This window comes from Vicia villosa, linkage group LG3, assembly GCF_029867415.1.
Source record: "Vicia villosa cultivar HV-30 ecotype Madison, WI linkage group LG3, Vvil1.0, whole genome shotgun sequence".
NCBI classification, from domain to species: Eukaryota; Viridiplantae; Streptophyta; class Magnoliopsida; order Fabales; family Fabaceae; genus Vicia; species Vicia villosa.
In genome coordinates this window covers 113975641-113989513 of record NC_081182.1, presented here as the reverse complement: position 1 = coordinate 113989513, position 13873 = coordinate 113975641, and the positions used below count along the sequence as shown (strand labels likewise).

The following is a 13873-nucleotide window of genomic DNA, read 5'->3' as shown; positions in this document are numbered from 1 at the left end:
CGTCAGGTGGGGCACAATAAAAAAAGATGCCCTAATCGTGGAGCGACCTCGTCGCAAGTTTAATATAATCTGTATTTTTTTTTTACGACAATGTATCAGTTTCCCTTACCAACTCTTGTAACCGTTCATCGGTCTCTCATCAATAAATTGTGCTTTAGTGAAAAACCGATATTGATAACGCAAAAGTTATTTAGGGTTAGTGATAATTTTACGAACTCGATTTATCAGACGTTTTTACAAAAATAAAAGACCGGAATAAAAAACGGTGCGCGAAAATACCCGAAACGGTTAATTTTTTTTAAAAAAAAAGGCACACACATAGGAGCCAAATGGTTTGGCGCCTATGTGTTATGGCATGGCCTTATGCGCCATTTCAAATGGCAACAAAATTTTTGCCCTAATTTTAATACATTTGCGCCAAATGGTTTGGCGTGTAGACCATGCATGCGCCATTTCATTTGGCGCATTCTCTTCCAGTCTGTCCCAAACCTAGACATTTTGGTAAATACCCCGAAAACTTGGTTTTTTCTGTAATTTTTTTATCAAACGTGGTTATTTTAATTTTTTTCTCAATCTACATCCACACCATATATTATTGTCATTCATTCATATTAATTCATTCAGCCATTCTTCATAACAGCAACCACCTGTAAAATTTACAAACATTAAAGGAGGGACTTGGATCCTCTCCTTCATTTTTCTCTCCTTCCCTCTCCATCCTCTCTATCTCTTTCTTAATCTCACTCTCTCTCATCAATAAAAAACAAAATTTAATCAAGAGAGATAATGCAATTAAGAGAGAGATAGAGAGGATGGAGAGAGAAGGAGAGAAAAATGAAGGAGAAGATCCAAAGTGATGTCTTTATGTAATATACTTTTGAATTTTGATATTTTTAGTTTGTTGTTAATAATTTATAAGATAAAACAAACAGGGGAAAGTCATATTACCGACGTGTAGGATAGATAAATAAATAAATATATATATATATATATATATATATATATATATATATATATATATATATATATATATATATAGCCAAAATAGGCTAAATTACAGTTTTGGTCCCCCTTTTTTAGGTTTTTCACGATTTTGGTCCCCCTATTTTCTTTTTAAACAGTTTTGGTCCCCCATCCCAATTTTGATGCAACTGTTCATTTACGGGCATGTACTGTTCATGTACGGACATGTACTGTTCATGTACGGATATGTACTGTTCATACACTATTCATGGACAAATTTAGGATGGGGGACCAAAACTGTTTAAAAAGAAAATAGGGGGACCAAAATCGTGAAAAACCTAAAACAGGGGGACCAAAACTATAATTTAGCCAAAATATATATATATATATATATATATATATATAATGATTTTTTTTTTAGAAAAATGTACACATTTAAATTGAAATGTGAGTAATTAAGAGAAATATTATCGATCAATTTAAATGATATATGATTAGTTTTAGTTTTTTTTTAATGATCACTTTTAGGGAAAAATAAGTGATCAAAGAGAATTTAATATTTTACCATAAATTGAGAAAAGCATCATGAAGTTTGAAAGAAATTTGTTACATTTTTGTTGTGTTATTACTTTGGAGAGCTGTAGTTTGTCTGGATTATCACTTTTGAGTGCAATTTTGTTCCTTAATTTCTATTTGTTGTTTCATGTCTATTTGTTTTATGGCCTCTATATAGGACTTTAATTAGTTTTATATTATATGTAATCACATGAACAATACTTTGACTCTATTTGGTAAGACATGTTTTTGAACTTATAGTTTATGTCTTATTTCTTGTAAGCTCATATGATAATTTAGACCCATTTGATAACGGTTTTTTCATCACGAGCCTATAGCTTATTTTACTAACTTATAACTTATTTTTCAGACGTTATTTCAAATAGCGTTTTAGCTTATGTCTTATAGCTTATTATTTTTTTTTTATCCTCGTTATTTTAATTAAAATCCATTTTTACCCTTATAATTTATTATAAATTAATTGAACCGCTATAAGATATTTTAAATTACAATTATAATTTAAAATTCATTTTTACGTCATTTTACATTTATAATTTATGTATCTAAATACATCATTTGTCAAGTTTACAATTATATTTTGTATAATCATATTATTTATTATTATCTGTTATGATATTTTGATTTCATAAATTTTTTGTTTGGTTTTATTAATTGTAAATACATATTACATAAGAGAATAAATTATAACCATTAAAATATGTATTTACAATTAAATTATTTTGATTTCAGAATTTAAAAGTTTCAATTCATTATAATTTAGTTATTAAATCTCATTACAAAATATAAATTATCTTGCTTGGTTAATTGACCTATCTTAAATCTTTATTGTGGATCATTATTTTAATTTAGAATCTAATTTTCATTCTACTAATATCTTATTAGTAAAAAAATTTCTTTGTAAATAGTTAATTTCCATTTTACATATGCAATTTGGTCAAACTTATTTACATTTTTCATATCATTCAAAAATACTATACCACAAATAATGCACCCGAACGACAGCACGAGTCTCTGACTAGTTATTAATAAAAAAATGCAACATAAAGAAGAAGGAAGATATTTGTGCTGATAAGAATGTTAATGCAGACACGATGTGAAAAATCGAGACAAATTGGTCAACTCAACCGGTCAAACTGAAAATTTGAGAAACAACATGTCTAAAGTGATTATTAGGCCATCATGTAACCAAACCGGGGAAAACCAATACAAATCAACCAAAACCGGAAACAATCGACGATCTAGGGATTTTGCAAACAGAAGGATTATATGACTAAGTCATCCGATTTTATCCGAGATATACAATTTGACTATTGAGACCGGATTATATGACTAAGTCATCTGATTTTACCCGAGTCACTTATGCCATTCAATCGGTGGCTTTCTGGTTCGACCACCAACTGTTTGACTGTGCCGGGTTGATGGCCGAGCCAGGTTTTAAAACATTGGTTGCAACCTAGGGAGCATATGATATACATGAACAGCAATGGATGGCATTAAATCTTCTCGCTATTCTCACTAATATTATCAGGTTATTTGAGGCATTATTATATCTCAATTAAAACACCATACTTTAACAAAGGAAAGCACAAAGATATCAACACTTAAAAAGATCTGCAATTACAAATCATAAACTTTCAAGACCTTAATAAATTCCATGTCATTGGCAAAGCATCAAGAACAATCAAAGAAACCAGGTTATATATATGATATGTTTCATGGCACACATTCAGAAACATAAACAAAAGGGAAACAGCTCCCGAGTTGAGTATTTTCATAACTACAAATATTTGACCAGAAGATATGACAGCAACCAAGACCACTATACCAATCACAGATAATAGCATGCACAAGCCTGAGCAACCACCCTTAGGGCACATATTTGATCAGAAGATATATGACAACAACCAAGACCACTATACCAATCACAGATAATAGCATGCACAAGCATGAGCAACCACCCTTGGTGCGTTTGTTTAAAATTGCCAAGTTCTTCTGCACTCTCTGTTAACACAAAAGAAAGAGAGAAAGTTAGTTCAATAGTTAAAACTTGAATGGGTAAGACAACAACTTAATCATTTGAAATTATATCAGAAGGATCTAAAGCATTAAAAAATAACCCATCACCTTCTTTAAGAAAAGATGACAGTTATAGATTTACTTAAATTATATCTCCGGATAAAAAAGTAACATCATTAGCAGATATCCCCACAGATCATTGTATATAAGGCATACAACAATGTAACTATATACTTTTCTATTCAAAATACCGTACGACAATAAAGACCAACTAACCAAAAATATTGTACATCTATTTGAAATGTTAAATTGGTGAGTAGTACTTGGGGTATCTTAATTCAGACAAAATACCTATCAAACTTAAGGAACTTAGAAACTAAGTAAATGAACATTATAGAATTCACAGAAGGTTCTACATGATATAGACTAATTAAGCATATCGTGTTTTTCCAAACTCAAAGTTTAATTCTCGTATATGCCAAAACAAGAACTATGGTTCCAATATGAAAGTTGTGCAAAGATATTACCCTCAGCCGAGAATCCGTGACATCTACATGTTCGTCCAAGTCATCCTAGCAGGAAAAGAAATAAAGGATTCAATTTTCAAAAGAATAAAAAATGGATCGCAAAAATTGAGCATGGAAAATTAACATAAGAGGGGAACATACAATGAGTCTAGTGTGTAGAGTCAGCTCTTCATTCACTGCCAACGCAATATGTTTCGTACTTAATACAGTTTCCTCCAATTTCTCAAGGCCCTCATCTTGCTCTGCTCGAAAACAGTTTCCCGAATCATTATCAAAAGCACAATCTACAAGTAATATAGTTCAATGTTCACACAATTCAAAATTAAGTGACCTTTCATAACTTGCCGTTGCAGACCAACAAGTTTATTGTTATCCAAGCCAACAGTTCTGCTCATTGCATCTGGTTTTATTTCTGGCCCAAGCAAACTATCCCTATTTGCAAAGTTTGACATGTTCAACGTTGAAGCCATTTGGTTAACCTTTGACCTCAAATTTGCAAGGTTGTCCTTGCGACGATTCATCTCCTTCTCAGACCTGTTCATCATTGAAAAAGAAACATCGCAGCTCAGAAATAGACAGTGACTCTTATATTGATCACATTTTTTTTTCAGTATTATCACAAAATTTTATACTACAATGATGTGAAAATGGTAAGGAGATAGATGTGGAAAACTCCACAAAACATTTTTCCGACAAAAAACATCAAATTACTACAGAACATTGAGTTCTGGTCCTCATTGCTCTGCTGTAATAGCATAGCCCTGTCTTAATCAGGGTAAGCACCAGCTGAATATACTCACTTTACAGGGACTCTTGACAAAAGGGATTGCAAGCTATCCAGTCTGGTCCCCAATATTGTTATCTTCCTTCTTATAGCAGATGCATGACGCTGTGTTTCTGGTCCAGATGAAGGAAATGAATTATGTTCAGAAATCATGCCACTGATATCATCAGCAAGTTTCATTGCTTCATTATATTCCTTCATCCATGAGTCTGAAGAAGATGCCATTAGCCTGAAATTAGATGAAAAAAGAAAGAAAAAAATAATGAGATCCACATTATGGTGATTATATAGAAGGAATCATAAATGGAAGTTCTACAATTATACTAGTTAGATTTTACATTGAATGACACCAAAAATGAAACAAGAGAAATATTCCATATACAATAATTTAGAAAGTCCAAAAACCTTTTAGTAGTTTCCAGTAATATAAAGAACTATTCCACTTCACATGTTTAACAACATAGGATAGGATGAATTCTCCCAGGCTAGAGAAACTCATAAAACTGTGATTTGATATAGTAACATACATAATAACTCCTACTAAGAATTATTTAATGTTAAGAGGTTGCAACCTACACAGTAGCCTCAAAACAGCCCTCCCTGCCGGCAAACAATAGTGCACTAAAATCTAGGTTGTTAATCTCGGGCGCCGAACCCCTAAAATGTTATGACGGCGTAGCGGATAGCAGGATGACCGCTATTATGAAGACGAAAAAACAATGTACATAGTAAAACATAAATTCCAACAACATACATAAAATCACAAACAATTGCCAACTGGTGCTTATTAGCTCTTGTTATTCCTCCTGTTGATTGGTGTTTACAAAAATCACAAACAATTGTTTTCTTGCTCTGGTCCTTACAAGAGTTCCACGGCCAACCAATATCAAGATTGTCAATAGATTTAAAATAACCTTTATTGTTGGAGGTTGGTGTTATTCTTACAATGACAGATGATGATGATGATGACATGGTTATCAAAAGAGAAACAAGACAAGGCATAATAGACTATATACTTAACTATTCATTTGTATTTCATATAATTGTAATAGAGTTTAAGATGAGTTGGCAGTGACAGGTGTCAGTCACTGCCACTGCTATATATACCTTATCTTGTAATCACTATTACTTAGAGAAATCAGTTACAGTTTATAACAAACTCTCTCATCTTTACTATGCTTAGTTTACAGATTTCTAATAAGGCAAACATAACATAGGTTGTAGGAGTGAAACAGAGCAAGGATAAGAGGCGGAGAAGAATAAAGAATCAAAAGAGAACAGGGCGGAGCAGATGCAAACAATGAAGTAGCAGAGGAGAACGGTGAAAAAAACAAATGAAAAAGACGGAGGATGCAAAAGAGATAGTGGAAAACATCGCAGGGGAGGAGGCAGGGGAGAACGATGTAGAAAAAGGAAAAAAAAACGGTGGAACTAAAGAAAGAAGCATAACAAACACATGGGGTTAAATATTAGACCAATAAAAGGGTGGGAAAGACCAACATAACGTTAAAAAAATTAAAAACTACGTTTCAAAATATTAGGGCTTACGATTTTGCCCAAAATTGAGAATTTCAGCCATCAAACCGCGATGGCACAGCTATTGCGCCGCCATTGCATCGCCAAGAAAGTGCTATTAGCTGCCACTATGACCCCTATCATCAATAGGGCTTTGCAGGCCAATAGCGTAGTGGTGATGGGCTGCGCTGCTACGCCGCTATAGGGGGTATTGACAACCTAAACTCAAATTATCAATATTATGATAACAAAGACACTGAAAAGTTACTGACACAATATTGTACATTATAACAATTGGCTACACTTTATAAACATATAGTGCAGTGTTGTCTATGGCAGATGGCAGTCCACGTGAGAAACTATTAATTGAAGCTTTCACCACAACTGAATTCCTAACATATTAGAAAATAGAAAAGTTTTTCAACATAGTAAGGAAAATATATGGCCAACTAATATCTTGAAGAAAAGTCACAAATTAACAATGTATGTGTCAGCAACAATGATCCAAATAGCCTGAGAAGGTTTATAGTTGTTGCAGTTCCCTATTAAGCGAGAGGAAAATTACAAACCTAGGAAAGCATGGCTGTTACCTAAATATAGGGAAGAAAAACTATTCTGATTAAGTAGAAATCAATCGCTGATGAAAAAGACAAATCAACAAAAGCTCCCTGATTTCTTGCTCGCAATTTTGATATTTGACCCAACAAAGGAACGAAAATAAGATATTCAGGACACTTTAACAAAAGAATAAAGCAACAGCCAAGCCTTCTTAATCAATATGTTCAAATCTGATACAACAACAAAGTCTTGTCCCACTAAGTGGGGTCAGCTACATGGATCAATTTTCGCCAAAATATTCTATTCAAAACCATGCTTTTATCCAAATTGTTAAATTCAAGATCTTTCCCAATAACTTCTCTTATAGTCTTTATAGGTCTTCATCTTCCTCTAGTTGTTTGACTTCTCTCCATCTGATCTACTCCCCTTACCACAAAATCTACGAGTCTTCTCTCTACATGCCCAAAATACCTGAGTCTATTTTCCACCATCTTCTCTACTATAGGTGCTACCCCAACACTCTCTAATATTTTCGTTTCTAATCCTATCATTTCTAGTCTTACCACACATCCAACGCAACATCCTCATCTCTGCTACATTTACTTTATTTTCGTGTTGATTCTTAAGCACTCAACATTCTGTCACGTACAACATCGCAGGTCTTACCGCAGCCCGATAAAATTTTCCCTTCAGCTTGAGAGGTATCTTTGCGTCACAAAAAACCCCTAAAGCCCTTCTCCATTTCAGCCACCCAGCTTGAATTCGATGGTTTATGTCTCCTTCTATTTCTCCATCATTTTGTATTGCAAAACCAAGATTCAAATGATTAGTAACAATTAAGGCATATTTGGGTTGACTTATATGAGTTCATCAATTGGCATAAGCATTGTGTGAAAGAATGTTTGAGAGAATTTATGGTAAAAGCATTTGTGGAAGAGTTTGGAGAATTAACGCATAAGCACTTGTGAAAGAGTTAGGGAGAATATATAGCATAAGTTGTTTTCAACTTATTTTCAAATACTCTATAACTTATGAAAATAGGTTATAGCTAATACGAAAACAATTTGTTTTATTTTATATTATGTTATGAAAATAGCATATGCATAATCGCCTATGTGATAAACGCTTAACTAAGTTATTTATCCAAACAGTGCCTTAGAACATCTCCTACACTCCTTGAAACATTCCTATCTCTAAATCTAATAATTTCTAACAACAAAACAAACCATAAAGAAAAAAAGAATCAACCCATCATATAAACCTCCTCAACAACTGCCAGCTCCCACCCCTGACTCCCACCAAGCCAATTTTTCATTTAACACTACTCCCACTGACAAACACCAGCATCCACATGCTTCTCACCCAAAATTAGTGCCGTTAAATAGAGGTGCTATAAGGTGCTATAAGATAGAGGAATTCAAACAAATGATTATTCATAACATAAACAATGAAACATTACAAAACTCACACCCATGAGATCCCCAAATAATCAACCACCTTTAACATCAAAATCAAACACACACAAACAAACACACAAATCACCGAAAAAGAAAATCAAAACAAAACAAAGTCAAACTCAGCCAACAAAAACGCGTAATTCAGCAGCTCCAGAATTAAAATTCACAACGAAAAACTAAAAACAATTCAAAGAACAGATCGTAAAGAGGAATCAGATCAAATTTTACCTGGAAAATTAGGAGAAAATAACTTGGTCTGGATTAGGGTTTCGTGATTGAGATGAAAGAGGAACGATCTTTGATGAGACTGGTCGATACGATGCCGTTTGATGAAGGTAACAAATAGAAGCGTAACGACGGCACCAGGAAGCGGCACCGTTAGTCTGACGCTGTCGTCGATTATGAAATAAGAATGGAATGAAAAAAAAGTCGTGGAACGCAGCGTCGTTTATGGTGTAGTGTTATTATTATTATCTTTGCGCTACGCCTACGCGGGTTATTTTGTTTGTTGTGTATCTTGGTGACAGGTAAAAAGTGTGAGACATGAGACTTGATGGGACTATTTATTCTAGTCATTTCAATTTATTATACACTTTTCAGACTAAATTATCTTTTTTCAGACTAAATTATCTTTTATTCTGATTATTCTAAACTAACAGATTAGGATCACGTATTTTTAATTTTATTTTACTTTTTAAATATAGTTTAACTTTATATTTTTCTTCTTATTTTAAAAGTTCAACTAGTAGGAAACCCGTGCGTCCGCACAGGTTCTGGTGTGGATTGCGTGTTTATCAAATATATATATATAGTTTTAAGTATCAAAATCGAAAAAATATTTCTTATGAAATTAAAATATAGAAGTTATATTGTTTAAACAAAACTATTAAATTTATTAAAAAAGTTAAATTATTAAAGACATACTTTATAAAAAAACAATTGTAAAAAATAGAACGAAAAAAGTTTTTTTAAGATTGACTTACGGGATCTGGTGTGGGTTGGATCGACTTTATTAGATAAGTTTTTATTGATAAAATCAAGTAGTGTAAGGCTTACATAAATTAGTAATCCAATGATTGCATATACGGAAACCAATTATAAACAAATAATTAAATCCACCCTAAAGATAAGATTAGAATATGCTATTTGTCAAACAAAAAAAAAAAGAATATGCCTATTAACACCCTAATTTGTCCTTTTGCATTTTAAAAATTGCACTAAACAATGCCCATGATGGTAATTTGCTAAATCAAAGATAGCAATGAGCCAATCATATCTCTCCATTATTCCAAGTGGCACCCCATTCTCAATTTTACATTTACTTCAACTATCAACTATCAAGCCATTATTAGAAAAGGCAAGCACACTTACAATATTGTCCATCCACTTTAAAAAAATTACACTACAAAAAGGATAACTTTGTCTTTTCATAAACATTGATTTATTCCACCTCCCACAACATTTCTCACCTTGCCACCTGTATTACCCAATAGATTTTAGAACACTTTTACCTATCTTTTGTTTTGTCAAACACCCAAAGTTGGAGTACTTTTACCAACTTTGTCTTTTCAACTCTCTCTTTCTCTCTCACGAAACTCACTCTCTCTTTTTCTCTCAAACACAAGCTCACTCTCTAACCATAACTCTCTCTCTCTCTCTCTCTTGAAGCTCACTCTAAGCAGCACTCTCTCTGAAAAACCAAGGTAAACTATCTTTATGCTCTCTCTTTGTTCCATCGTGTATGTACTTACAAACACTTCCAACAACTTTGTCTCTCTCCCAAAGCTCACTCTCTCTCAAGCCACAACTGCATCTCTCTCTCAGGTATATTTCTTCGTCGTTTACCTCCCTTCGTTTGCTTTAATGTTTTGTTATTGCCTTTGCTTCTTCTCTTTGTTTACCGTTTTCGTGTTGCTCGCGAGTTTTATTCATGAGATTTTTCGAGCTTTGCGTTTTGGTTTGATAATGAGATTTCTTGAACTTTTCAAAGGTTTAAGCTTTGTGTTCTATGAACTTTTTTTTCAAAGGTTGAAGCTTTATGGTCCATGATGTTCTTTTCAAAGTTTGAAGCTTTATGTTCCATGCACCTCATTTTCTAAGTTTGAAGTTTTATGTTTGATGAACTTCATTTTCTAAGGTTGATGAACTTCATTTTTTAAATGTTGAAGCTTTGTGTTCTATTAACTTCATTTACAAAGGTTGAACCATTATGTTCCATACACTTCGTTTGCAAAGGTTGTAGCTTTATGTCACATGAACTTGCTTTAAATTGAATCGTGTTTTCGTTTTGGCTTCAAATTAAGTCGTGTTTTTCGTTTTTGCTTGCAGTTAAATATGTTTTCATTTTGATTAACAATATTACATATCTAAGAGATGGAGAATGGGGAAGAACTAATACATTTATCATTGTTTGCCTTTCCTTTAACATTTTCATAATATATTTTGATTTGTTGTAGTGGATAACTTATTTTAACTCTATATTTTATGCATTTTCATGTTTCTTCTAATGGTTTTTGTAGGTTCTTTTACAAACTGATTTTTATTTTACAAACCAGTTTCTTCTAATGTATGCTTAAATTCTTCAACATTTGTCGTTGTTTGGCTTAGAAATTCTGACCGTTGAAATATATTACTTATGAATTTTAATGACACTAGAAGTTTTAAATTGTAGGAACTAATGTAAAGATGGCTACAGGTTCATCTAATGTAGTGGTTCTAAAGATGGCTATAAGTTTGTATTCTCAATTAAGATTTATTTTGATAACAAAACTCTTTATTGCTCTTCTTTACCTTTTATATTTTTCCAGCTTCCAAAATATTTATGTATGTATTTGATTTTGTTGATCACTTTCATGATTGTATCTATGTCATTATTTCTATTTCAAAAGGTAAATTGCTAGAAGACATATAGATAATGAATAATGACCCGTAGCTCAGACATGAACATAATACATAATGAATCACCATTTACAATTGATAAAAAGGAAGCCAACTGTAGGACGACAGAAAATGCAGCTGACAACATTCTCATTTCTCAGTCAGTAGGTGGAGGCTTTTGGCTTGGTGATGGAAAAATGTCTCATGATTGGAATTATGGTGCAAGATCTTCCAGCCATATTAACGATGAGCACGGGCAGAATAAGCAACAAGGTGTGCCAGGTAATTGTTTGTTTATTGAGAAACATTGTTGAAAAAAATCATTTAATAATGCATCTGGAAAAAAGAGGATATGGTGCTGTTACATTACAAGAATATGTTGATTCATACATAAACCTTAACTTTTATACTCTTTTGACAGGGCAAGGACTAAATCAGAATGCTCAGAATATAACTGCTTCGCATGTGGTTGGACAGAGTCAAGCAACAGTTTCCATTGTTCCTCCAAGATCAAGAGTTATTGAAGGTTTATAAAACCAGGAGCTCTTTACTAATGCAAACTACACTGTAGAACCAACTATCATGAATGCAAGCCTATTGCAAATTGGTTCAGGAAATACTCCAATTCAGAACGTAGTCAGTAAAGAACAACTTAGCTGCCTCTCTCGCACATTTCCTCGGAACAGATCAGCAACTCCCATAAATCCAATCTACTATAAATTGGTAAACTATTTGTATCTTTCTATAGTTTTCAGTTTTTCAAAAGCATCATATATCTTCATATTTGTATTTTATTTTTCATTATAGTTCAATTTACAAAAGCTACAATTTTGAATGACTTTTGAATTGGTCAAATCTTGGCAAGTAACTTTAAATATGGTTTACATTGATTTTGCAGACTGGCACATTATGCTATGCAATGTGAAGGAGTTTTGAAATGAATCAGACTGTACACTTTTGTAATCATGATGAGACCTAATCTATAGATTCATTAACTATTACTCCCTCTGTCCCAAAATAAGTGTCTTTTTAGCCCTAAAAAGTTGTCCCAAAATAATAGTCTCTTTACTTTCCCAATGCAATATTAACTAATTTTTATCAACTTTACCCCTTATCCACACTCTTTTCAAGACATGATAATATATAACACCCAATAGTAATTAAGGGTAATTTTGTAAAAATGTTATCTTTATTGACTCAATCATTATTTTTCTTAATCTGTGTGTAACAACCTTAAACGACATTTATTTTGGGACGGAGGGAGTAATATAATAACCAAAAGTGCTTTATTTTCAAAAAGTTTCTGATATAAAATTGTTTTGTAAATGCATTGATCTACACAATTTTTCATTTGGGACTGCACCCAATGTGATTTGCCTCACATGCTGTCAATTTCTCATATTCAGGTATTTAATGCAAAGCAATTTCACCCATCGGGTCAGCAGCTGTCTGTCCTTCATAATATATATAATAGCTATATCCCATAAAACAGAACAACTTTGACTGCAAATACACTCAAGTATGATGCATTTTCTTTTTAAGTTATACCATTATTTTATATAGACATTTTCTTAATGATATGATAATAAAAGTATTGTGTTGCATATTATACTTACATGATCCATGTTATTTCAAGTAATGCATATGATAATGTGTTCTGCACCTTACTTTTCTCACAGTGCCATTTAATAGTATTAATACATTTAATATGACATTTAATAGTATGTTATTTAGAAAATATTTTGGAACAAACATGGACTATTACTATTGTTCATTTGGTCTAAATATTATCATAAAAAATATCTAATAATATTTTAAAATTTGTAACGGGACACGATCAGTTAGATTCAAACAAAAAAAAATATTTATAAGCATTGCTTTCAACGTGTATTTAACTACAAATTCACAATACAAAATCATTTTAATCTATGTGAACGCACGAATATCATTATTATTTATACAATTAAATTTACCATTCAATATTTATAAGTATATCTAAATAAATTATTATATATAATATCAAATAAATTTACCCGTGCGGGAGCATGGGTAGTTTACTAGTTGCCCATAATATCTATTCATTATGCCTTTGATCCATTGGGTAATATTGAACATGAATAAACCCTTTTACACGTTAGACAAAATCCTTTCAATATTTCCCTCTCTTTTGCCCTTTTACCATCATTCTCCAATGAGTCTTCTCTCTCCACTTTCCAAGCGCATAAGGTTTTCTTCCATCACACCTCTATTGGATTCCATCGGTAAGGCTCTCCCTTTTCTCCTTTATCTCTTCTTCTTCTTCATGAATGACTGCTGAATCACGGTTCATGTTCTTCATCAAAGTTCTGATTTTTAAACTATTGATGTTCTTCATTTCTCCCTTTTCTCTTATTCTTCTTATTCTTCTTCTTTATTATTCACTGCTGAATGGATGTCATATAACTTTTCCTCAAAATGGATCTGTTCTGGTGTTTGACATGAGATAAACTTCACGAGTCAGGACCCTTAAAATATTTATGGATAATGCTTTACTGGTTTGCTTTATATTTCACGAGCCTTAACATAGCTATAGGCACATTTCCTCTTATATTTCATCATGT

General features: G+C 32.5%; 1 protein-coding gene across 1 annotated transcript; it reads right to left on the bottom strand.

Moving 5' to 3' along the window:
* Positions 1-3156: 3156 nt before the first annotated feature.
* On the bottom strand, positions 3157-8916 carry LOC131662362 (syntaxin-52-like). The gene is made up of 6 exons (XM_058932129.1): positions 8625-8916; positions 4883-5095; positions 4414-4616; positions 4224-4324; positions 4083-4127; positions 3157-3540 (listed from the first exon to the last, which is right to left on the bottom strand). The coding sequence occupies exons 2-6, from the start codon at positions 5089-5091 to the stop codon at positions 3406-3408; spliced, it is 693 nt and encodes a 230-aa protein (XP_058788112.1). The 5' UTR covers positions 5092-5095; positions 8625-8916; the 3' UTR covers positions 3157-3405.
* Between the last annotated feature and the right edge of the window lie 4957 nt (positions 8917-13873).